A 27,048-nucleotide genomic window follows, 5' to 3' on the forward strand; every position below is an offset into this window, starting at 1 on the left:
TGGAAGCTTACTTCCTGGACATCTAGGTCGGAGTTGACAACGATCTACAGTGAAAAAACAGAAGGACATACACAGAGACAAACAAAAAGTATTCCTAAAGTAGACCAAGATTCTAAGGGGCAAAAAAGGGGAAAAGCTGTAACTCAGAACAAAGAAAAGTGGTGATACCCATAAAAATGTTTTCTTTAAAGAAAGGTGGAGAAAAAGGAAGACATGAATAAAATCTCTTCAGAGAAAAATTAGCTTTACACGAGAAATGAATGTACTTGGTTTATGAAATATGTATTTATGTCTGAGATCTCATTTTTGTCCTTCAATTATACTTTGTAATTAATAATTTCTGAGGTTTAGTAACAACATTGGCTTGCTGAATGCATGCTGGTTTGTACACTGTGTGTATACAAACACTTCTGGCCTTGATACAGCTCCACAGAAGTCATGCCAGTCTAACAGAGAGGAAATTTGTTTCTGTTGTTGTTATTATTACTATTTGGGAACCCTTTCATTTGTTATCTTTAAAGTGAGGAAACAAACCAGAAGACATTCTTCTTATCAAGTATCAAATAGCCTTTAATTTAAGTTTAAATGTTCATCTATTGCACTGCCTTTCTTTTAACAGAGAGCTATTGTTAACATGAAAATCAATACAAAAGAATATTATTTCCCTCTCAAATGCAATGGCGGCTGAATCCAAAGAGAGAAAACCCAACCAACCCACCAACCAAAAGAAGGAGAGGAGAGGAGAGGAGAGGAGAGGAGAGGAGAGGAGAGGAGAGGAGAGGAGAGGAGAGGAGAGGACAGGACAGGACAGGACAGGACAGGACAGGACAGGACAGGAGAGGACAGGACAGGAGAGGACAGGAGAGGACAGGAGGGACAGAATGTAAATCTATAGGAAAGAAAGTGTAAAGTTGTCCCCCCCCCCAATTGTCTGGCAAACTGAACACCTGTCAGATTTACTGAACTCTTCCTGGAAGATGGGTCAGCTCCTAATTCTGTCACATTCTACCCTTTAGTGAAGTGGTTCAGGGCAAATATACCAGAAAATTTGTCCCACATATGGAGCAGGGAGGGGAGGATGTGGGACACTTGGTCCCAGCAGTTACCTTTTCAAATCTGTAAGCAGTGGAGTAGCCTTAAGCAGGATCTCATGACTTCTGAAGATGATGTACAGTGATACTGATGCCATTTATGGTCTTAAATATCTCCTGCATTGCTCAGAGGCACCTTCTGCCCTTTTTGTATGTTGGACCTTGATCTCCTCCTTTTATCCTCTCCTTCTTAAATTTGACACCTTCGAGTTACTCTCTTACCCCACCTGCAGCCTAAGAAATTTAGGTTAGGATTTCTGCTCTAGGAGCACAGCTGCTCCCCCACTGCCACTCATTTTCACTCTATAACCTCCATTATAAGTTTGTGGCATCTTTTAGACCTGTATATGTCAAACAGACTCAAAGTAACTTAAAGTGTACACTAAACCATTTTATTGAAGACATAACTATAAGAAGCCTCTGGGGAAACCTTATAGCACCTTCCACTACCAAAAGGGGCCTACAAGAAAGCTGGAGAGGGACATTTTACAAGGGCATGTAGTGATAGGACAAGCAGAAATGGCTTCAAACTGACAGAGGGCAGGTTTAGATTAGATGGTAGGGAAAAAATCCAATTACTGTGAGGGTGGTAAGGCACTGCAACAACAGATCATTCCGCAGAAAAGTTGGGGAGGTCCCATCCCTGGCAGTGTTCAAGGACAGTTTGGATGGGGCTTTGAACAACCTAGTCAAGAGGAAGGTGTCCCTGGCCCAGCAGGGGATTGGAACTGGATGATCTTTAAAGTCCCTTCAAACCCAAACCATTATATGAAATAGAATAATGCTGAAAACTTGTTGGTTATAAACTACAAACTTGCAGCTAAATTAGCTTTATCATTAAACACCTTCTCTGCTCACAAGGTAATCCTGAAATCATAGAATGAATCATAGAATGGTTTGGGTTGAAAGGGACCTTAACTGAATATATTGTATTATATATAGGTGCTGACTGAATTATTAAAAGATATCTTGAGAAAGAAGCAATTTGTATTACAAGTCTCAGGCAAGAAAGATCATGTGGATTGTAATGAGAATAAAATACAGGGTTCCAAAAGGAGTAGAAATAAAGTACAGTTATACCATTGTAACAGAGATTGCATAGCAAACGTGTATTATTTAAGAACCATTATGTGACAATGTAATTAAAAGACTCTTGTGTGATAACATGCAAAATAACTAGTCAAATTAGTTTCATGTGTGCTTTTCACTTACCAAAGTTTGATTTTTGTGTGCTCAGCACTCTTTGAATACTGTAATGCATGCTGCAGTCTTTTCTTGAAATCTGGGGTGTATATCAGTAAAAGCTAATTTCCTAAAGGCAATTTTATACTTACCATGTACATTTAAGAGTTAGAAGGCAGATTTCTCAGCTGTCCATATGACTTCTTCTGTTTAATTAATGAAGTTAAAGGGACTATATTTAGTCACAGAGCTTAATGTAACACTGCCCTATCACAGTCTCACTGCCATTCCTATTAAGATATTCCAGCAACGTGGTTGAACGAACTCACTGCTCTATTTTAAGAAGGGAGAGGGCATGCTCATAAAATATTCGAGAAGCTTAAAAAATTTTTTTAAAAGGTGAAGAGGTCAATTAGTTGCTCATCCCGTATGGTTGGAGATGCAGGAGGACAGAGAGGGCAGAAGGGCCAAGGGTGGGGGGTAAATGCGCCCCCACCCCGCCAGCAGCCCGAACCCTGTGATTCCCGTGTGACTCCCGGAGGCAGGATGCTGGTGGCCTCCCGTGACCGGGTAGCCACCGTGGACTTGTGTCCCCCGCCGGACTCCGAGTGCGACGGCTGCCGCGGGCCGCCCGGGGGAGTCTGTGTTCCTCGGCGGAGAGCGGCGCCGGCTCCGCCCGGGACGGCTGCTCCCGACCTCGGCCGCTCCCCACCTCGGCCGCTCCCCCTGCCCCGAGCTGGGAACAGCCGGCGGAGCCAGCTCTGCTACCGAAACACGCGGGTGAGCTCTGAGGAGCGACCGTGCTCTATGAGCAGCCGGGGCTGCGAGGAAAGGGGCGGGGAGCAGTAAAAGGCGTCGTGAGTTCGCCTGGTGAATTTTACGCCTAAAATACGATTTCTCCAGGTGGCGGAATAAAACGGTGTCTCCTCACCTTCCCCCGAACGCCTCTGAGGCAGCGTGAGTCACAGCACAATCCGAGAACTGCACCTCGCAGCAGCGTTTCACAAAGTTAGGGGAGCGACGGCAGCGCTGCCTACGGGACGGTCGGGACAGCGGCCGCCGCCCCGCGCAGAACTCTCCGGCCCGGGCGCTCAGCGCGGCTCCGCGCTGCGGGCTGGTCCCGCTCCGCGCGTCGAGCGTCACGGCGGGGCATCGCTGCCCGTGGCTGCCCCAGTCACCGCACTGGGGCGGCGGCGGCGGCTCCCCCCGGTCCGAGGGTGCCCGCTCGCAGTGAGAAGCCTGGGGGGACTCTCGCCCTCCTGGTCGCCCCGTCCGCATCCACCCGCGTTCCGCCACTCCGCCCCCGCGCCGGCGGGGCAGACACAACCCAAACTGTTCGGAGGATCCCGGAGATCGGCAGCGGAGCCGGCGGCAGCGCCACGACACCCCACTCCCGCGGCCCCGGCCCCGGGGGGCGCCGGCCACACCCCACCTCTCCCCGCCGACCCGCTCTCTCGCCGCCGCCGTGCCCACCTCCCCGGGCTGGGGGGCCGAGAAACCACCTCCCCCCGCCGCCGCAGGGCCGTGCTCCGCACCCTCGGGGCAGCGCCGGGCCCTCCCCTCCCGGCCGCCGAGCGCCCCCTTCCCCGCCCCTGCGCCAGTGCCGGTGCCGGTGCCGGGCGGGGGGCGGTGGCAGCGAGGGAAGAGGGATGAGGTCATCCTCTTTCCCGGCGTCAGTCAGCTGGGTGGTGGCGGCGGCGGGTGCGGGCGGAGGCGGGCGGGGAGGCGGGTGCGGGATGCGCTGCTCCGGGCAGCGCAACCCTGCCTGCTCCCGGCTCGAGCAGAGCGTGGCGGCGGCGGCGGCCCCGGCACCGCCGGCCCCCGCGGAGGCGGCGGCGGGGCGGGCGGGCTGAGCGCGGCTCCCCGCAGACAGGCGGCGCTGCGGACGCGGCCGCCGCGGAGGAGCCGCCCGCGGGCGCGCAGCCCGGCGCGGAGTGGGGACAGGGGACGCGGGGAGCGGCGGGTCCGCGGCGGCGGAGGGCGGGAGGCAGGAGTCAGGAGGCGGAGGAGGAGGAGCAGGAGGAGGCGCGGGATAAAGGAGCGCTCGCTGCTCCCGCTCGCTCTCCAGCGGGGCTGAGGGAGGCATCATGGCCGCGAAGTCGGACGGGCGGCGGAAGATGAAGAAGGGCGGCGAGGTGGCGTTCACGCCGCTGCAGAACTCCGAGCACTCGGGCTCCGTGCAGGCGCTGGCCCCGGGGCTGCCCGCCGGCGCCGGGCCGGGCGGCGGCAGCGACGACGACGAGGCGCCCGGGGGCGGGTGCTGCAGCGGCGGCGGCGGTGGGGACGGCTCGGGCGGCGGCTCCCGGTGCTGCTGCTGCTGCTGCAGCGGCGGCAGAGGAGGAGACGGCGGAGGGGGCGGTGGCGGGGGCTCCCGGGGCTCGGGCGGGGGCTCGTCCTCCTTGTGCCTGCGGCTGGGCAGGGAGCAGCGGCGCTACTCGCTGTGGGACTGCCTCTGGATCCTGGCCGCCCTGGCCGTGTACTTCGCGGACGTGGGCACCGACATCTGGCTGGCGGTCGACTACTACCTGCGGGGCCAGCGCTGGTGGTTCGGGCTCACCCTATTCTTCGTGCTGCTGGGCTCCCTCTCCGTGCAGGTCTTCAGCTTCCGCTGGTTCGCGCACGACTTCAGCACCGAGGACAGCGCCGCCGCCGCCGCCGGGCACTGCCCCGCCGCCGAGAGCAAGCTGCTGGTGAGCAGCGGCTCCGCGGCCGCGGACATCGACGCCGCTCGCCCCAGCACGCCGCAGCGACAGGCGTCCACCGCCAGCAAGGGCAACGCCACCAACAGCAGCAGCAACAGCAGCAGCAACGCCGCCGGCAGCGGCGCCGCCGGTCCCCGCGCTGGCGGCGGCCGGTCCGCGTCCTGCGCCTTCTGCATCTGGCTCCTGCAGTCTCTCGTCCACATCCTGCAGCTGGGGCAGGTCTGGAGGTGAGGAGCAGGGCGAGGGCGGTGCGAAGGCCGGGGCTTGAGCCCCTGGCCACGGGGGAACGTGCCCGCCCGCGGGCGGGACTGCGTTCGGCGAGCGGCCGCCTGCCCCACCTCGGGGTCCCTCGTCGGGACAGCGCTCCCTGGCCCGCTGGGCCGTTAGGGTGACCGGGTTCCGCGGGGCTGGTCGGGCGCGGGGTGCCGAGGGGAGCCCCGCCGGGTCCCGGAGCGTCCTGTGCTGCACGGGTGGCCGCCGCCCCGGGAGGCGCCCGGCTGCCTCCAGCCCGCGCAGCGCCAGGTGCCCAGGACCTCCTGGGAAACCTGCGCCGGAGGCTCGGTAAAATAAGGGAACCGGCGGGGAAAAGGGGACATAACCCGGTAATGCGCATCTCCTGGTCTCCTCACATGTGGCCAGGACACCTTTGCCGCCAGCAGAGAACTTCACTGGCAGTGAAGAGTTACTTTCCAGTAACGCCCTGATGCTGGGTTTTGAGATTTATGTGTACATATGCTGCAAACAGTCATCTCCTTCATGTGCATATCCATTTTCTGTATATGTGATGTATTAAAGGAATGTCTTCTAAATCAAACTTTTGAGTAGCAGTTCTCAAAACCATCTGCAAGCGTACTGTGTGTTATGGACACGTACTGTGCATTATGGAAAGGATGTGCTGAAGTAGGTTGTGAAAGGCACTTGCTGAAAAAGGAGATGACATCATAGTTTTCAAAAGTAAAGTTTTCCTTCAATTTTAGCAAATTTCTGGGAAAAATTCATATGGAGCTGAATGCCCTGCAAATACATTTAGTGCTGCCTGAAAAGTGCAGAATTCAGAAGGTATAGTGTATAAAGAGGTAAAACATTCATATTGAATTTTGGAAGATAGATGCTGTGTTGAAGAAGGTCATGTAGTAGGGCAAGTGCACTAAAGCAACAGCTGAAAATACCTTTTGGGTTTCTTGTCTGATGGATGGAAAGAAATTATGTCATCCTTCTGTTTTGGAAACACTGGGGACTTTTCACAATTACTTCACTAGAGAGTTTAATTTGTTGTTGCTGTAAACTTCTAATGGTGGCACTTTTAATATCCATCTCATCCTTTAGGGCAAAGACTGTCTTTTGCTTTGTTAGTGCAGTATCCAGTACAGCTCAGTTCTGCTTGTGGCCCTTAAGCATCAAGGAGTCCAAGTGCTGCTAGATAATTGACCAAAGATCTTAGGATGCCAGAACTAAGTATCTTTCGCTTTCCAGAGTATTTGGTTCATTGTAACAAATGCAATTTCCTAGACTTGTGAAACTAACTCAAAGTTACAAGTGTGCTTGTATTTACAATGACATGACTTGAGAGGGAAGCAGAATTTTGAACAAAAAGTGATGCTTTGTTCCAGATCTTGAACACTTGTAAGCTCCTTTATGTTCTACTTTCACAGTTGTTTAACAGAAGTTTAGGACTTTCTGAATGCGATGGTTTTTGTGTAATGTTTAGTCCCCACCCTGCAGAGATAGAAAAGTAAGTACAGTGGCTTAAATTGTACTTAGAAATTCATGTTGATACTCATACACATAGAAATCAAACAGTGTGGATCATGCTGAGTGACACAGAAGAGAGTTTTACAAGGTCTGGTGTCACGACTCTGTATTGGAGAACACAAAGAGCAGGGAGGGCTGTGGGTGGAGCAGGGTGGGATCCAATAAAGTACAGCTCTTCTGTCAGATGAGGTGTCTGGGATTTAGAGCACTCCAGCTGCTTGCTTTTTGATGAAGCACAGTGTCTTTTAACATAAGATTTGCTCCTTGTAAGAGCACCTAGTCCTCTATATTTAAAGCTAGATGAGTCTCTTTTGATCATAAGTAGCTTTTCTTCATGTTTTATATGCAGCAGTGTAAGACTACCTGAATATTAAACTGATGAGGCATGTTAGGGCATTATTTATGGTTTAGCCTGTTACACATTTTTTTTTTTTTTAGCCTGTTACACTTTTCTTCTTTTCAGTGAAACAGAGCCATCAAGTTGCTTGTCTGTCAGTAACTTCGTAGTACTTATTTGCAGTTTTCCACAAACTTAGAAATTATATGGTCAGCAGTATGGAGTGTTTCATATCAGCACTTCATAACTGATTAAAGTGGCTCCATTTTATTTCCCTACGTATCTTCCTGATTAGGGAGAGCCTTTGGAGACATCTACAGCTAATAATCAGCACCAAAGAGGAGAGGTCATATCAACCCTGAGAAACTCTGCACATAAGCATGGTATCAGAACCAACATGATCTGTAGAAATTTTCTGTAAAATAGTGTCTTTAATCAGACACTTAATCGTTCAGAATGTTTGTTCCACAGTGTAACTGTGCTCAAGCACTGGCTTGAGCAAATAGCTCAAGCTGTTTAGGCTGAAAGATGATCCAAAGTGTTTTCCAGTTGCCTGTGTTTGGAGACTAACTCCTTTGACACAGCTGAACAGACCGTGCTGGCTGAGTGAGCACCACAAGTGCACACGTGGTGGGGTCACCATCAGTTGACAAAACCTGTTACCCTTTGTTCTGTGCCTCTCATTAAGTTTCCTCTTAGCTTTCATATTTTTCCTTCTCTATTTCTTTTGCCCCTGGTTAAAGCTCTCCTGTAACTACATTTAAGTTTTCTGTTACTTATTGCACTGAATCTCCCACAAGTAAAAATGACAGTAACATGTCCATCATTTCTCTATCAGGGAATGAGGAGAAAGTTTGCTTGTGCCTGATTCTCAAGATACTGAAACTGGTGATCATTCTGGTTTTGTGTGGTATTTATTGTCTTCTGTCCCCTCTTAAAATGAATTGAATCTTGAGGTCTTCAATTTTCCTTTATTTGTCCCATTGCAAAAGGTTTTGAGGGCAACTGTGTCAACCTCTTATTTAAGGAAGCCATCCTGAGGAATGAGCGGTACAACTGACAATCCCAATGTTCTTAATATTCTTGAATTAAATAAAAAAAGGTGTAAAAATATGTTTTTAGTGATTAGTTCTGTCAGAATGACTTTTAACAATTTCAAAGTTTTTCCTTTGAGATTAATTTTTTGTTTACAAATATACTGAAAGCCAGATCATTGAAAATGATTATGTGTTAATTTTGACTAAAATGTGCTAATGGGAAATGAATGAGGTCTTTAATGTGGTATGGAACAATACTAGAAGTAGGCAATCTAAAATTACTAAAACAGTTTTTATTCCTAGAGTGTGAAAAAGGAGAGCTGCAGGAGCAGCTAAGCTGCCAATCAGTTCTGAATAAAAATGTAATTTTTTTTCTTTTGAAATTGGTATAACTTTCACCCCAAAAAAACGATGGAATATCAAATTCCTCCTTTTTGAAGAATATTTTTTTTTTCCCCTCTGGGGTTTGGCTGTTCACAGACTTCCTGATAACACTGTCCACTTGTTAAAATTCCAGTGAAGTCTCTGAGGATCTGCTTGCCCCAGCAGAGTGCAGCAACTAGGCATTTGTTAGCAGCTAATTTCACATTAACATATGACCATTGATGAGATTCTACCTTCAGAGATAGACACAGGTACGTTTCCTTATCCATATTTCCAGTGTGTTCTGCTTTTTACCAATATATGGGCATGGAAACCACACTATGGAGCACTCTTCTCCCAAGTATGTGCTGTAAGAAAACTGTCTTATTATTAGCAGACTCTGGGGGGTACAAGCAGGATGTAATGCACAGGGTGTTTCTATCCCATTCAAAGGAAGAAATGGAAGTGGATGCTTTAATTGATAGTCTGTAAGGACTATGTAGATGTATGTGGGCCAGTAGGACTCAGATAAACTACTGCCCTTTGAGCCTGGCCTGAGAGTATGTAACCACTGCCCTTGAACATCCCTTTGATTCACTAAACTTGACAGGCTTAGCCCTGACTTTCAGATTTTGCAGTGGATAGCAGGACTTGGTGACTGCGTGTAAGAGATCATAGCGTTCACTTGGCAACTGTGGAGCTGGTTCAGTTCCTTAAAAAAAATTTTCTGGCTGAGGTTCCTTTGGTCTGGCAGGATCAGATAGCCATGCTCCTGAAGCTAGGTAAAGGGATCCTGAGGGTCAGCTCTGGGGGGGGGGTGTGGGTTGTGGGAAGTTGGGTGAGCAAGAGGAGGAGACTGGAGGACTTGCTGCTGCCCATCTTGTGGTGTCTGGAAAGCAAGTAGCTCCCTGAGACAACTCTTGTGCCTTGCAGCAGGGTGGTGTGAGCAGGCTGCCTTGGTGCTCCGAGTGCTTGGGAGTTCCCACAGTGTCTATCATTTTGTCTGAAAGGCTGCAGTCAAAGTGCCTGAAAGGGAACTGTCAAGTTTCAGCAGCTAACAAGGCCAGAGGAAGGGTGAATCATTGGAAAGAAGAGGACTGGAAATTACCCTTTTAACTTATTTCTGGATATACTGCAATACTGAGATGATTAAGCATATCCCTCTCAACAGAGTGAGGGGGTTTGACTGAGACTTCCTAGCTCTGTGGGAAACCACCTAGAGAAGGAGGAGGAGACACCAAGTTGATTACTTGTTTTTCCAGGTGGCATTGTCCAGGACAGTTGTCTGTTCCAAAGTGGGTCTTGTTCCCTGGCAAATAATGCTATGGTTTAGCTATCTCTGTTTATGTGTAATACTACGAAGCCATTATTTTCCTTATCCTTCCTGGTTCTTATTCAGAAAAAAAAGGAGTTGGAGCAAGGTTGTAAAGGTGATGCTGGATTCTGAGAGAGGGTGCGTTGTAATTTCTCTGGTGCCCTGTGGAAACATTTTTCACAGGTCTGGATCATCTGCCAAAGAAATGTCATTGCTTATGACATAACCTTCACCTCTGCAATAGTTTGATGCTCTTAGAAGTAAAAAAAAAAAAAAAAAGGAAATGGTGTCTGCCCTGCATGTGAGAAAACCTTACAACTTTTTCAGGTGCTCACCACTGAGCAGGACTGGCCCCCTAAACTGGAAGTATGAGCAAGGTAGTTCAAATTAAGAAAAACATCATCAATATTAACCCAGCTCAACTCCAAACTTAAATAGGTTCATTTCTTTTTGCACTTTCAATCTACATAGTGGTTTTGACACTTTTGTTCAGCAGCAGTGTAGGAGTTTGGTGTAGTTATGTGGTCAATAATTCCAGCTGCCATTGGACTTCACACTAAGATGTGATAATATCTCAATCTGACACCAGTTTTTCTCACTGTTTTGAAATCTGTCAGATAATTTGTCACATGGAGTCCAAATTTATGAATCATAGCCATTTCCTAGACAAGATTATTGCATATCCTCCCCATCTGTCTCTAAGTGTAGTGAAATGCTGCCACTCAGCAATGCCATATTTCTTTTATTGAGTTACTGCAGTGCTTGAGTTAAAGTCCTACTGACTAACTATTTTGCTTGCTGTATCTTTAGGTCTCAGGAAAGGTTATGGGCTGTCAGAAACAGGAAATAAAGTTGTTGGGTTTTTTTCCCTCTCAGCAGGATTAGAAGGGGCAGCCCACCCTTTAAGTGACCACATTTAAACTTTTGGTAATATATTCAGCAGAATAAATATTCAAAAATTTTTTATTTTTTCTTTCCTTTTTTTCCTTTTCTTTTTTTCTTCTTTTTTTTCTGAAGACAGTGGTATGCAGATGAAGTCTGTACCTTTCATATTTTTTTTGGAAACACAGAAGTGAAGCTTTACTATGTTCTTAAAAATCCCTTACAAGTCTGCATACAAATCAGATTTGGTATTCAGTTTATTCTAATAACCTTAGCTATGTGTAAAAGATGCTGATGTACTTTAGAAGAAAGATACTGTATGTTAATAATTAACAAGCGTTCTCTCTGTAGAGAATATTTATCAGTTACATAAGTTTTCAGATTTTCAAAAGACTGCTTAAGCACTAAAATTTCTGATCACTCAATTGGCTTAGTAGGAAAACGAATATTTTATACACAGAATGCTTTCTAGAAACTTATATAGGGGAAGAATTTATATTTGCCTTTTTCCAAGAGTGGAAAATTGGTAAGATTGCAAGGGTTTGTGTTTCAGAGGATTCCATGTCACCATATATATAGATATTGTTCTAGAGTCCTCTGATGCTGTGAAGGAATGACTATTCGTACATACCACAAATTCGAAGAAATGCTTCACATTACAATTTGTTTCTAAATGTTATAAACTTGCAGAAGGTTCTTGAAACCAGATGAGGGGTTTTTTTTGTTTGTTTGTTTGTTTTTGGGTTTTTTTTGTTTTTTATTAAAATTTCTGTTACTTACATCAGGGAAAGTATTTATTGCTGGAAGGTCAGTTTGCATGTCCACAGTTCTTGTGGGAAAGCAAAAAAGTATAACACCACAGCATGATCTGTAGCCTCAGTTATCCTCCTTCATTCTTCAGGTTATTTACATCGCAGTTTAACTTGTTCAGGAGAGTATTCTCCTTGTCAGAGGGCTTAAGTCCTTAATATTTGTCCATAAGAACTGATTTGGCCACAAATACACAAAAGCTCTAATAAAACTAAAATTAAATCAATTCCTATGTCACTTATAACAGTGTTACCTTGTTCTTCTGTCTCTCTGTTCCAATTAAGTAGCTTTTAATGTATAGCAGATAAATCACAACAGTGACTTACATTTTCAGTAAACAGGTTGTTTGGGAGGAATTTATCAGGCACAGACAAAATCAATAGCGCTTTTGCTTGCACTTCAAGTAGAAAATTTTGGTTGCTAAAGTATATTTACAAAGTGGTGCCTTTTTTTTGCCAATTTTAGCACAGCTGTCAGTTGTATGCATTGTGTCAAGTGGACAGATAGGCATGGAAGGGGCAAACAGGCTATAAAAAGAATTGCTTCAATTTACTTGATTTTTAAAATGAATGGAGGCTGGTATAAAAGAGCACATGAGGGAGAACTGAGGGAGCATATAGAAAAGGAAGCAGGTTCTGAAAAGGCATGGGAATAGCAGTTAATCCTCCTAACTAGGTACCTAACTCCAGTTTATTTCCTTTCAGCCACTGACCTTAGAGGGATTATTTGAATAATTTCCTAAGTGACTGCTTGAGAAACTGTAGAAGCAGGCAGGAAAACAGAAGAGTTTTATGTCTGGGAAAACTCGCAGCAAAAATGTCAGATACACAGAGAAAATGCTAGATAAACTCTCACTGCAGTGAGTATTCATCTGAACAATGATAAATAAAAATGTGAGATATCAGTCTGGCATAAGCTGACAGGAGAGTACTCTAAAACATCTTTTCATAAATTTTAGAATTAAAAAATAACAGGTCTTGGATATATGTTTTTCCAAGAGATTTTACCTGAATTTTCTGACAACCATAACAAGAATTATCATCTCCCCGTGGGCTCTGATTGCTGAAGTGGTTTCTTATCACTCTCCTCATTCTGTTTCCCTGCCTGAAAGGCTGAAATGGGTTATAATGTACTTTTCCCCCACAAGATAAAATAATTGCTATATTATGTTATTATTTTCATTACTTTTCCTTTTACAACAAGCCTGTGCTTGTATGGCAAGCCACATAAATCTTTTTGATTGGCAGGGATAATCAGTGGGGGTGGTTAATGTTATCAATCACAAATGATTTGATGTCACGAGTTGGAGCACATGGAGCGAGACTATTTTGTGGGGTGTTTTCAGAGGAATTTTAGCAGCCAATGATATGACAGGGAAAGTAACTACTTTTTGTTCTTCTAAAGTTGGAAGGTATGACCTAGACAAGACTAATGTACCCAGGATGGTACCAGCTGCTTTAGAGAAAAAGCAGATGTTTTATGGTGAACATAAAGTGAATTAACCTACAGATGGATGGACAGTTTTCCTTATCTCTATCAGCTGTTATATATCAGATTGATTTCTGCCCTTAAAAATGAAGGTTAGCATTGCCACAGTTTTCAACATTACTCACTTTAATGGGATTTTTTCATGTAAACATCTATTCTAGGATCCTGCCAACTTCTCTGAGTGGCGTTTTTCCATGTATAGTGCATAGGATCAGTAGATTACTTCTTGCAGGTCCAAGGAAAATGCCTTTAAATATCAAGCACCAGACATCAGAGAGATCTATGCACGCATAGAAAGCAACGAAAGCCACTATGCCGATATTTTCACTATTTAATAGTGGCTTGGGAATGACAAGCTTTGTCATAATAAATGTGTGTGAGCTTTTAGCTAAAAGAAGGGTATGGATAGAGTTGTGTCTTTTCCTATTTTTCTTCAACCCTAATCTTTATAGGCTCACTTTATATGGAAATATTTCTGTGAGACAGATCTATAATAGGACTTTGCTCTGAAAGCAGAATTTAGATATTCTTCAGGCATATAGACATGAAAAGATGACCTAGAAAATTTGGCTTAACAGCCTTGTAAGGAAAGCTTTTCTACTGTGAGGGTGACAGAGCACTGGAGCAAGCCGCCCAAGAAGTTTGTGGAGTCTCCTTCTCTGGAGATATTCAAAACACGCCTGAATGTTATCCTGTGCAACTTGCTCTATGAACTTAATTTAGCAGAAGGCTTGAACTATATGGTCTCCAGAGGTCCCTTCCCACCCCAAATATTGTTATTCTGTGATTCTGTATGAAGTTACTTGAGGAAGTTAAACATAATGGACCTTAATGTTCAACTTGAAAGCTGCCTAGAGGCTTGTATTCCTGCATTTTAGCTGTGTCCAGAACCTCCCTAGCACACACAGCCTGAGTTCCTCCTCATTTAAGCCCTCTGCAAACCAGACACTGGGCTGCAGCAGCACCAAAATCCCCTAGTGGATCCAGTTGGCAAGCATTGTTTAAATCTGCTTTATGAACAATGATGAGCTTATATCCCCAACAAATATTGCTGACTCTGCCTTGTTTTATAGTGCTGGAGAAATGCCCCTTGTGATTTGCTCAGATTTTAGGAGACTTGAGTCCACTGCCCTTTCCAGCTGTGAGGCGTCAGTTCTTGTCTCCCTGAGTGGTTTCTGCACTGATGCTTAGGCAAGGCTAGATGGGGACATTTGCTGCCCTTCCTGCTGGAGCTGTAACATAACACTGACAGAAATGTCATGTTTGTGAGGCCACAGATGAAGACCTAATAGGACATTGTAATGAGACCAAAAACAGATTTCCATGTCTTTCTTCTTTACTGCTTAATTAATTTTTTTTCTACCTTTTTCCACCCTTTAACCTTCTCTCTTTCTCTTACCCTAAAAGTACACACCAGTATTTGTGTTTACAAACACTCATGCTTCATGTATAGTATAACCACAAAGAACACCATAGTACAGATCTCCATGAAAATGCCTGCTTAGCTTATAGGAGTAGCTCCAGATGAACTGAAATAGCTGAAGGATTGGTTTATTCACTTTTTCATCAATCTTTCTTTGTCATACGTAATCAAACGTAGAAAAAGAGATATAAGAAAGCTTTTTTTGATGTGTACACCCAGAAGTTTTTTCACACTTTTGCTCTGCAATTTCTTGCAAAAGTGAATTAAATAGCAATATAAAAAATGCAATTAAAAAATTGCTTGAGTTCCTGGTTCTTGCTCTGAGTTGATTTCCTGATAACATTTTTGTAGCTGATTTTTATCAATGTAAGCAGAAGTTTCGTGGTTAAAATAAAACTGTATTTTCATGTCCCAGCTTCTTATTTATCAACTCACCTCAAGCTCCACAGTAGGTGGAGCCCAGCTTTTCAGTATGCATAATTTTGGTTGTTTTTGGTTGCCTTTAGTCTGTATTTCAGAAATTAAGAACTGCACCTCCCTTTTACCTGAGTTGGAGTGGAGCTTTTTATAATAATTTTCTTAAAAGAGAAGAATATTTAAAGTGGCTCAATTTGGGCAGTCAAAACCAGAGCATACTTCTGAAGATGTTATTCTTTAGTTATCCAGTACACATTTGCAGTCGAGTCTATGGATATTATGAAGCCTTATTTCTGTAATATACTTTGAGGTACTCAGATGGAAAATGATGTAGGTAGAAACAATTCAAAACCAATCATTATTTCATTGTGTCTGTCAAAACATGTTTTAAGTTAAACATGTGAAAACATAAACACCTCTCTATAATGGACAGTAAATTGGGCTATTAAAGTAAGCTTTTAATATTTTAAAGATTTCTTTCTACAAGGCTTTAAGGTTATTACACCCAGAATATGCTATATAGCTTAAAAAAAGTTCTGTCCTTCACCCCATTTCCTTCACCTACTACTTTTGCTGCTCCAAGTTAGCTCATTCCCTCTTCTTTTGAGCTGTTTTCCTTATTTGTTAGGAAATTCCTTATTTTGTGATCTGGATCCAACATGCTGTGGAAAAAAATGGTGTAAGAAACAAGGGTTAGGAATTTTTCTAAACAAAGTGGAGGTGCTAGAATCAACTTCAACCTGAAGCTTCCAAGCACTGGACATTTCAGCTTCAGAAACAATGACATGTATTGGTGATAGCAGACAAATAGGCTGAGGATAGAACATTTCCAGTAGTACTGGTGGAAACCGGACTCAATACAGAGTTATTGAAAAAAAAACTTAAATGTAAACAGAGCTCATAGAATATTAAATGAAGATGTTCTGTAAGTAAAGATTGGGTACTTACAGAAGATTTACCCGAGTTAAGCCAAATACAGTGCAGAGGATAATTAATGTGGCAGAGAGAGCTCGATAATAACAGCTTTGAACTTTTACAATAGTGCATTAATGCATGTGTCAAAAGGAGGGATTGCATTTACAGTCAACAACCATTTGTTAGCAATTTTTACCATACAGGCAAATTAAGAACTCATGATAACATTGTATGAAAATTACGTTTCTGAACGAAGGACTATGTTTGATCCTTAAGTATGCTATTCATTATTTTTAAATTTTGGACATGTACATTTTTCTATAACCTGTCTTCATTCTCTTTGTGCCACTTCTATGGAAGAGCTACTCCATTAATAATCCAATTGGGTTAGAGAATTAATTAATTATTGGGAGTGTTCTCTTGATGGTTGGATTAAATCAAGAGGGCTGCTGAGAAAACTAGCATAGAGTGCAAAATAAGTCACCCCATCATTAGTTCCTGAGTTCATCTCAGAAGAGGCTGACTCAGCCCCTCAGGGTGGGTTTGGAGAAGCAGAACATAAAATCCCAGGAGCTGTGAAGGCTGCAATGGATAGTTGAAATGGACCGGTTCCCTTGCCAGTTTGGACCTGTTACTCTTGTGCTGTCAGGTAGACTGAGAATTTTGCCTTGTTTTGTGACTTTGTGGATGCTTTGCACTCATCAGTGTAAAAGTACAGCTCCTTTAGAGAGTGAATGCTGATCTCATAACCAAGCTGAGACAGCCCAGAGGAAGTCTTTAATCTTTGTGTATCCTTTCCTCTTCCAGTGGAACTTATTAACAGCTTCACCCATGTTGAAAAAATGGCAAGCTGAAAGAGGGTTCTGTTCCTCTAAAAACTTCCTAGAACAGCAGGAGGGTGATACTATGTGCAGGTTTGGGGATACTTCTGTAATAGAAGTAATGAGGAGTTGCTACTGCTTCTGGTGGTTTAAAGTCATGTTTAAAATAGAGGAGTATTTTTGAGCCGGTGCCTTTCCTCACTCATCCCAAAATCAATTCCAGAGCTGGACTCAGTCCTTTTCTTGAGTCTAGCTCTCCTTACACAGCCCATATCTTCATTACACACTGTGTACTCACTCCTTCTGTGCTAAGAGCCAGAATTTTTCTACAGGTCTATCATTTATTAGGACAGGCATGTGGAATACCATACTACTTCAGAATTCATGTTAATAAGTTGTTATAATTAATTTTTTGTTGTTGTTTTACAAATGGGGATTTATATAGCAAAAAAAATTATACATCCATATCTTTCTATTTGTTAAGTATCAAGTACTCTGATTGGCTTTCTTGAAGTGCATAAAGTATTGGATGGAAAGAATATTTTGAAAAATGTTGATTGTCAGCATAATTAAGTATATTTAGGTAATGACATGAAAAATTTTCCTAATGCATATGCTAGGTGGGAAATGGAAGTGTATTACATGAAAAACATAAAATTTCAAGTTTTAAATGTAATGCTATGTCTTGAAGGATTTTAAATTTCCACAAAAATGGTTCATTGAGTTTGAAACAATTGGCATTTAAAATTATCAGCATGTATTAACATGGGATATTTTCAATATCTCAGCAAAACCTATATCCCTAGTTTTTAATTTTTTACCAGCACCTAAGGAGAAAAGATGGCCAATAGCTTTATTTGACAGCTGGCACTAATAGAGGAGTCAAACTTAAAAGGACACTGTACATACCCATCATCATAAAAGAATGCTTACAAGTATTCTTTTGAAGTTCGCTTATGAATTCAGTTTGACTGTGTTAATGACTTGTACTGATTTTTTGAGCTTGTGCTTTATTAGTGCAAATACTTATGGAAGGTGTACTTTAAGCCTGAGTGCCAGAATATTAATCAAAACCTTAATTACATATTCAGTAGTAATATTCACAATTCATATGGGTCCTACTTAATTTCATTACTCATCCAATCAAGGATCATAAGCAATGACATATGATTTAAATAGAAAATTGTTTTGGATATTTCTAATTAGTAGGCACAAAGGATTGGTTATTAAAGAAGTTAACTTTGGCACCTTGAAAACTGAAGAACAACCTTGAAATAAGAATAAACCCAACATCCAAATCTGTTCACAGAAAATTTACTAAAAGTTTTCATGCATGCTTACTGTATATAAACTAATTTCAAATAAATAAACTACAGAAATATCATAGAAATATGTCTTCTAATAGCATTTCATAAATCACTCTTTGGAGAATTCTTCATGAATAGCAATCTTAATAGACGTAGAGAAGACAGCAGGATTTATGCTCATTTCAAGTAATTGTTTTGGGTATAAATATTGCCACTGTGACTAAAGAGTGCACTTTATTGTGAGAATACCTCTTCGACACCAATGAAACGCTAATTTGGCCGTAATGGAGAGTGTCTCACACTGGATTATCTCACTATGTGGGAGCTTGTCACTGCTTCATCTGTGCTTTCTATTCCCCATCCTCAAAAACCTGTGAAGTCTTTTGAGGGGACAAAGCTTTGAAAAGTCTGTCTGCAAACTTGAAGAACCAGTGGGAGAATTGGGTCCTTCTCTCTGTCCTGCTGTCACTCCATGCTCTGTTAAGTGTCCTTCATCTGCACTACAAGCCAAAGCTCTTTGATTCTGTGATGTACCACTCTTGATGCCAGAGGAAGGCTGCTCTGTGGCTCCCTCGAAGCTGTTTTTCTATGAGCAGTACTGGATTCCAAAAGCAAAGAAACACAAAGCCATGGGAATAGGAATGATATTAATTGCCATCACTAAATGTGTATGTACCTGGGATTTGTTGCAAGCAATTTCCTTACACAGGCTGTCCCACTTTTTTTTTTTTTTTTTAATATGACCATCGTTTTAGCCTACAGATTTCAAAAAGAGAAGAAATCCATGACTAAATAAGGTAGAATCTCAGAACCATCAGCCATGGAAGTATCTTTTTTAATTTCCTTTTTCTCTTGGCAACTATTTTTATCATATTCAAGCATTAGCTCGGAGAGAGAAATAATGTTCACTTCAAAAGCCACTTCCTCCTCAATAAATAATTCAGAGCCATAGATTGTTCATGAGGAATTATCAACACACTAGTAGTAATTTAATATACCAAGCAATCGCACTCACTTTAGCCTACATATGATTTAAATAGAATATGACAGTTTAGGGTCTCCATTTGCCCCATGGCATGTTGGGATCAAACTTGGCAAGTGATTGCAGTGTTCTCATATCTTCTGAAGAAGTGAATGAAAGTTGCATAATTTAGAGAGGATTTCTTAATTACATGCTAAATCAGAGTTTGCTTGCTTGTGTTCTGAATCCAAATTGTTGCCCAGGACCAGTTTAAAGCATGTGAATATTTTCTCTGTCCCTTGTTAACTAGCATCTCATGAACTTGTCACTTTTTTTTAACTTGTTGAGTTATTATTTTGAGGCAGTGTTTCAGTATATTAGTTACCTTTGATTTATCCCGTGGGTGAAAGGTTGTGCCTCTCCTTCCTGAACTGTCTCACACGTGGGATCCATCAACTGAGGACAACGTGATTTCTGGAAGTTTTACCTCTTTTGCTTTTTCAAAGAGTCAGTTTGGTTTCTTTTACCTTCCTTTGCCACTAGTAGCTCAACACCACTGAATGTTAGCTACTGGTGGAGATGGGAAAATTTGTGTTTCTCACGGTCATAAACAGGTGTGGTGAAAAAGAGACAAATTCCTTCTCACTTTTGCCCATTGATAGGAAAATGCACAGCTGGTAGTACATCAATGGCATATGTGTCATGTACTACTAGAACTACAGAACTGCCATACCTGAACTCAGGTTAGGATTTCTCTTTTCCTACACTGCTTTTTCTGGAGTGGCTCAAATGTGTTCACACTGGTTTGTCACAAATTTGGCATAAATTTTCTTCTGTTTTGGCTGAATGACAACAAGCACTTCCATGAAGGTTTATGGCTGTAATCATTTAAACCATAGCAATTTATCTTCTATCCATGGAAGTGGGTTTGTATGGAAGGCAAGGGATGCCTACAACCAAGAGATGTCCAGTACAATGCTTAATTTTATGCATTTGCCCTTTGTGTTCTCTACAGTCTGTACCTTTTGTTAGGTAGCCTTCTATCTATGACAGTGTTTATGCCAAAGACATATAATGAAATCATACACAGAGACTTGTAACTGTCTAGGTGATAAGAGGCACTCCAGGACTGTATTTCTCCAGGAAAACAGCAGATTGAAGTTGAGACTGAGGAATAACATGTTTTCCTGTGTTCTTGTGAAGAAAATAATTGCCCTTCAAACTTGTATAATATTCTCCAATTCATCGGGTTGATAAGGTAAAAAGATAGCCAGGGCTTCTCTCACAACCTGTTTGCCCACAAGGAAGGCTATAGCTGAGTAATTTTTTCTGCAAAGTTCCACTACAATCTGAATGGATTTAGGAACGGTTCAAGGGGAGCCATACCCTCTTCATAGGAATCCCTGCTTACTGGAGGAAAGGTAACACCACAGGTTTTGGCTCATTGCTGTGAGTGTAATGCTGGTCTTGTTATTTAACTTAGTGGTTAGCTGGGTCTTTCGTGAGATCTCCACCTGAGATTTTCATTTTGGAAGCACTTTGCTGATCATACAGCATGCATGGAAGGAGCAAGGAACATTAGGTCAGTGACATGTAAAAGTAAGAAACATTAGGTCAGTGGTGGATGTGTTTCTACTTTGATTTAAAGTGTCTTTAAGATGTTCAGAAATTTCCTTTTTGTTCCAGTGGGATAAGAGATTGGATGCATGATGGAGCAATGGTGATCAGCACATAACTCATAATGCCACAAGGGATGTGTTTGAAGCATCAGCCGTTATTGTGCAGCTGGATGAAAGAAACATCTAAAGACATATTCTTCTTGTCTGACTCAGAAACTGGTCTCAGGTTGGTGCTGACACATCTGGAAGAAGGACTTTAAACATATATATATGTATATAATAGGTGCAAGAGGAGGAGAATGGGGAAAATGAGGGTAGAACAGTGGATATAGAATTGTTAACAGGAATTTGGTTAGCAAAGAAAACTCGAAGTTGCTGATAAGTTATCAGTGGCACATTGCTGCTAGGATGGTACTTGATCTGTTCAGTGGCTGAATGTTGTCCCTAACGAAAGACGTGAAACATGGATACAGACTTGGCAAAGATCTGTGCAAGAAAAGAGAAGAAGTGGAAACATCTGTGCAGGACTTGAATCATGTGAATTCATGACTGGAAATAGGGACTTGAATGTTGGATGCTACCAAGAAAAGAGAACTGAAACTAGAGACCTGCTGGTATGCTACTGAGTATTAATGATACGATAACTTGAAAGAGGGGAATATATGTGTTTAAAAACTCATTTTTTAGAAGGTCTGCAAAGGTGGTTTACCTGGGCTAGCACTGGGCTGCTTGAGTAGTGTTGTGAAAAGGGAAGGGTAGGCATTCCAGAAATCTGTGAAAACGTTATCCATTGTGGGGGATTTAAACTGCTTAAATGGGTGCTGGAGAGCACAACATGTTAGTAACCATCATAGGTGTTTTCATGTGGTAGCTAAAAGTCATCATCAAGTAGCTAACATATTAGGATATGTCACAGTGTTCTGGTTTTTATGGGGATATTTTAGAACTTTTAGAATTTCTCAGTATGGAATGAGGACACTATGGAAGACTGATAACACTGAATAACCTTCAACAGCATGATCACAGATAACTTCCTTTTATGTTTCTTGAACAAAAAAAGTTGCTAAAGGCTTTGTTCTGGTTTGGTTTTTTCCCCAAAAGAGCAAAATTTCATAACTGAGGCAATTGGCTAGTAAGAGAAATTTGCTCCAGCAAATATATAAAGAAATCCTAAATTTCTTTTAAATTAATAATGCTAACACTGCAGGGAATCTGAACATCAAAAAAAGAGAAAAAATTGTAGGGTGTAGCTCTTAAACAAAGTGTGTATTTGCAACACCATTAGGAACCTGCAAATAATGCCTTGCCACCTTGCCATCTTTCCTTCCCAGTTCTTTAAGCAGCACTAAGGCTCAGAGGTCATTTGGAGATAAAGTGGGACTTTCCAAATCCAAGCTGATCTGGCCTTTACAGAAGAAAACCCCAAATAGCAAAACACTCTTCAACTATGTAACAGGGACAGAAAAAGGAAGAAAGACAGCTGTTAAATTATGAGAGGGGATGTTAAAGATAATCTGGACAGACTTGGTGATTTCCCTAATTTTTCATTAAAGGCAATTATATATTTATATAATCTATACTTTAGCATAGTGGTAAAGGGTAGACAGATAATGTATATGATGATAGTAAAAGAGAGATAACCACAACTGCAGTGAAAGCAACAGTAAATTAGTTTGTCTTTGAAAAATCAAAGGGAATTAATAATTCCAATTCCAGAATACTGAAAGAGCTGGTGAATTGCATCTGTATTTTAAATCTGTTAGTATAAATGTGGTACCATAAGACTGGAAAACAGCTACATATTTAGGAATCTGAGAAATAAAATTATTCATCAACTATCCATCAATGAGTAAGTGACACTATAAGTGTCATTTCCTTTAAAAAACTTTTGTGAAGTCATACAGTTAAAGGACAAGGGCAGGGAGAAAGAATTAAAGTGTAACAGGGTTTACTAAAGATCAACACTGCCAGACCGACCAGAGAACTTTCCCAGTACTCTACTGAATTTTATAAGGAAAGGCAGTGAGTGTGCTGAGTGTCTTCTGTCTGGCAAGGAAAGTACCGTAATGCACCCTGGAAGTTTTCAGTAGAGCTGGACAAGAAGGGGATTAGCAAGAGTCTGTAGAGTATGAAAGGAACTAATTCCCTAGCAGGTGTGTTTAAGTACAACCAATGCAGCTGAATTATAAGGGGCACGGTGTGGCCACAGCCATGGTTTCACTGAGTAACCCAAAGCTCATGGCACACTGAGAGCTTACATCCCTGTTGTTAGCCTCTTCCTTCTCATCCTCTCATCCAGAAGACATATGTTTAAATCACTGCATTACCATTCTGCCAGAATTTCCAAACTATAGCTCTTTTTGTTTTCAAAATTCTGAATTTTATATCAGATAGAAGTTTGCATTTCACAGCCTAGTCTGAGCATATTGGGATTTTGTTTATTCTCCAGGCAGGATCTGAGCAGATTAAAAAAATTGCTGGTAGAAATACAGTCAAAACTAATTGAGTCTTTCTACAGTTTGATTTTGCTCCACAGAGACGTATTGTCACATGTTATGAAATCAGGGGGTTTAAAAACTTCAGAGTCAATGATTTAAGCTTCTGCTCGACATCTTCTCAAATAGGATTCCAGCTTGTATATTTGTGGCATACCCCGAGACCACAGTTAAACTGGAGATTCCATATGTTGTGGCATGCCAGAAAATTTTGCTTAAGCTTTGCAATGACGATATATATCCAGGACCAAGTTTTTCAGTTTAGATACCTAGCCTTGGTGAGAGTTTGCTGACTGCTCATCACCTGGGAGCCTTCAGGTGTTTAGTTGTGTATTGCAATGTGATGGAAGAAACTGTTCAGTTTCTCACTGAAGGTTGAGTAACTTTATATCATTTATATCCAAAGTGTAGGGATAAACTACTCCAAACAAAAGCTAGTCTGCATGGTTTTGACCACGTGCCTTGTACTTTGAAAGACTGCCTGCTTGGGGTTTTAGGGTGCTTTCATCAGTTCCTGCAAATTGAGGTGCATGTGGGTTTTGTGTGTGTAGAATTTTGTAGTATCTTTAAATCAAAATGTGGAAATAACATCATGTTACTGCTGAAATTACTTTATTTTAATTTTAATACTTTGAAACATTCTCACCTGCCACTGCAGAATAAGCACAACAGCCAGAGAACGAGATTAAATGAGAAAAAGAATTGTATTGCATCACTGGGCCAAAATATATATTCCTTGTCTACAATTGTAATGACACAGGTATATGTCAAATAGTGTTGAAGTACTTTCTTTAGGCTGTGTTCAGTAGTGTTTGTTGACTGGTTCATACTAGAGTTTTTTTAACCTCAGATGTGGATGTGTGATGTTTCCCTTGTTTTATGTAAATCTAAGTGCTAGGTGATTCAGAAACTGAATAAATCTGAAAAAGATGCTTATGTCTGAGTCTAGAATGCCTTCCCTCTTGTGCAGAGTGCCACAGCCCTAAGTAATTAGGTGGTACTTTACTGAGTGTCAAACCAGTTTAAAGTACAAAAGGTAAGTGGGTACATTACCCTGCGTTCTGGTCTGCAGGCAGCGGCACCCCTGCTTTAGGCTCCACATGAAGTCCCCACAGGCTTAATAATGCGTCCAACTCCTTTAATCAGGCTTCTGACTCCCGTTCAGAAATTCACAAAGCATGTAGTATCTTAGTCAAGCGAGGGGAAAAAACTAAAATATAGGATCAGGCCATTAAGTTGTATAGTAAGGTTGCTAATAATAATCACAAAAGGGATTACTCAGTCACTGAGAGCAGTAAAGCAGTGGAACTTTTTTTTTTCCAAAAAGTTGGGATTTTTGTTTGGTGAATAATGCCTCAGCAGTCCTCACAGTGAAGAGATGTGGACACAGCTCTGGTTCTGCAAGCACCATGCCACCTGTACTGAGCAGACATTCAAGCAGATGAAGAATCTGGCCAGTGCTTACTCAGCTCAGACAAATTCAGTTGCATGAGTGAGACAGAGAAATAGATGACTGAATAAATCAAGTATTAAGTGTGTGTAATGTGAAAGAAAATTATTTGGGGCTTACATTGCTTCTTTTTCTGGTTTTTTTTTTCCTTCTTTTTAAAAAGGTAATTATCATTCATTCAGATACAGCAAAATATTGTTGGACCAAAAGACTTGGGCTCATAAGTAGAAACAAGGCACCTTGGATGGCAGATTAGTTTGCCCTGCTAAACCATCCAGACTTGTATAGTCTGCTGATATTCTGTATTTATATACTTATTGATTAGAAAACTAACTTAAAAACTTTCAGACGCCAACAAAACTTAGTCCAGTTCTGGTTTATACTAGTGGAATTTTTGCTGAAAAACAGGACACATTTCAATAGCAAGATTAGCTAGACTGTGAAATATTACCCCTCAGGGAAGTTGTAGGAGACCAGTTGCATGGATCATTTAAATGCAATTAGAAAAGCCAGCAGAGGATGGAACCAGGCAATTCCCTCTCCCTACCCTCCTTTGCTTCCTCCCCAAATAAGTTTGAAAAATGTCATTTGGGGAAATAATAATGGAGTCGGGTTGAATTTAGCAAATATTTTTGGCTGAGAAGGGACAAATTTGAAGACCTTTAATTCCAGTAATTTTGTGAAAATGCCTGCATGTTAGGGAGAAAAGTTTCATGCTAAAAATGCAACTTGTCATTTTGAAATTTTGTGTTTTCATTTATGAATTGGGTCTTACTTGTTCCATGTTGATGCAAGAGTACATAATTATATTTTTCTTTTCCTTCTTCCTTCTTTCCCCAACATCAGATTTTAATTAAGCTTTTTTTTTTTTTTTTTTTTTTTTTTGTCATCTCATTCAAACAAAGAATCTGTTATTTGCACTGATCTAGCAAGTATAATGAGAAGTCAGTTTCAGGCTGATAGAAGGACAGACTTTATGTCTTTTCCTGGGAGATCTCCTTTCATGTAGAGCCTGTGATTTACAGGCTGAGTTGGCTGTCTCACCTTAAGTAATGCCTTTAGTAGCTTTCAAGTTTGATTTTTCTGAAAACCTGGTGATGGGTATCAACAACTTCAGTTTCAGTATGAGGTACATTTTTGCATTCCCTCTCAAAGTTAAGGTTTAAATATCTGAAATTTGGTGCTTAAAGCTAAAGCAGTTCTAAATAGGAGTAAAAAGACCAAGAGGATTTTTAGTGGTTCATAAGTCTTAGATTGCTTTTCTGAACAGGGAGGAATTTTATCCACTGAGCCATGCAACTTCCATTGTATGGATGTCAAATTCTCTGACAGATGGGGAAGAATTGAAACCAGAGAGGCTTCATAAAAATAAGAATTTTTGGGGCTACTGGGACTAGCACTACAATATTTAGCAATCCATTGTGAAGCAGCAGATGTATAATTCGATATACATAACATCATTAATCATATTTCTTTCTTAAATGGTGATTAAAAAGAAGTGCTTAGAAATGAAAGTTGCCTACAAAAGCTTGTTTTTGTCTCATTACTTCAGGGGAGTGGTTTCCCCCCTCTGTTGCTGTCTGTTTTTAATTAGGGAAGTAGAGATGGATGTGTAGAATTAGGTTGCACAAAATCTCATCTGAATTCTTAATCATAAATGATTAAGATGAAGATTTATAGCACAGATTTTGACATGCTGGCTGATAAAGCAAGGTTAATAGAGCTATATTCTCCCCAGTTATGAATTGTCTGGGAAAGCAGGCAAGACAATAGTGTCTACAGACATTAGAGGGCAACAAGGTCTCCAAGAATGTTCTTTCCCTTCTTTATTTTTAGAAAAAAATTTGCCGATTGTCTGATGTAATATTAAAAGTTCCACGAGAGAAAATTTAAACAGAAAAAACCAAAAATCGAAAGGCAAATTATTTTCTAATGAAACATACAGCTGTGGATTCTAATAAAAGGATAACAGCAGATCTGTTTTATTTGAAAATTCTGAGATGTTATTTGATGGAATAGTCTGCTAATGTGATACAGTATGACCAAGGTCACATATTTTCCTATCCTGTCTAGTGGTACTTTTTTGGATTGAAGATTACTGAGTTGCATGTTCTACCCACTCTATAGAGTATAAGACCATTGATGTCTCCAGGACCACGTGAGTTGGAGAGGGTCGCATGTCCTTGCTACACAAATAACTGAAAAGTTATTACGAAGTGCAGTAGTAACACAATTATTAGTACATTGTTCATACAATATATTCTTTTATAATCTCCCTAACAAGAAAGAATAATTGATTAATTATAACACTGCTCTGGAGAACCTGAACTATCATTAGATAATACTTGATTTGTTGTAGGAAGAACTGAAAATCCAAAATTCAATCTGAAATTCAGTTCAGACACTATCTCTCTGGAAACATTCTCTCTGAGAACATTGTAGGCATCTTATTTCAAACTATACATTTATGACTAAAAAAAAGGGAAAAAAAGGACATGTAGAAATATCTCAGCATTAATAGAGCTGGTCAGCTTGTTCTGGATCACGCTGGCTCTGCCAGGGATCTAGAAATTAAGAAGTGTTCCACACACCTGTTGTGGGGATGCAGTGAGAAGAGAGTCTGCAAGGTTGTCAGTGGATATTTCTGGGATCAGAATCTCTGAAATCATGAGCTCAGATGT

At 41.7% G+C, this 27,048-nt stretch overlaps 1 protein-coding gene across 1 annotated transcript in view; it reads left to right on the plus strand.

Annotated features, from left to right (window-relative positions):
- The first annotated feature begins 4,262 nt into the window (after nt 1-4,262).
- The window catches only part of XKR4 (XK related 4), a 222,947-nt gene continuing 200,161 nt past the window's right edge, over nt 4,263-27,048 (plus strand). Inside the window, exon 1 of the mRNA XM_032125363.1 lies at nt 4,263-5,202. Coding sequence (XP_031981254.1) covers nt 4,361-5,202 — 842 coding nt within the window. The 5' untranslated portion in view covers nt 4,263-4,360. The remainder of the gene's footprint in view (nt 5,203-27,048) is intronic.

Source organism: Corvus moneduloides, chromosome 1 (genome assembly GCF_009650955.1).
Source record: "Corvus moneduloides isolate bCorMon1 chromosome 1, bCorMon1.pri, whole genome shotgun sequence".
In the NCBI taxonomy this organism is placed as follows: domain Eukaryota; kingdom Metazoa; phylum Chordata; class Aves; order Passeriformes; family Corvidae; genus Corvus; species Corvus moneduloides.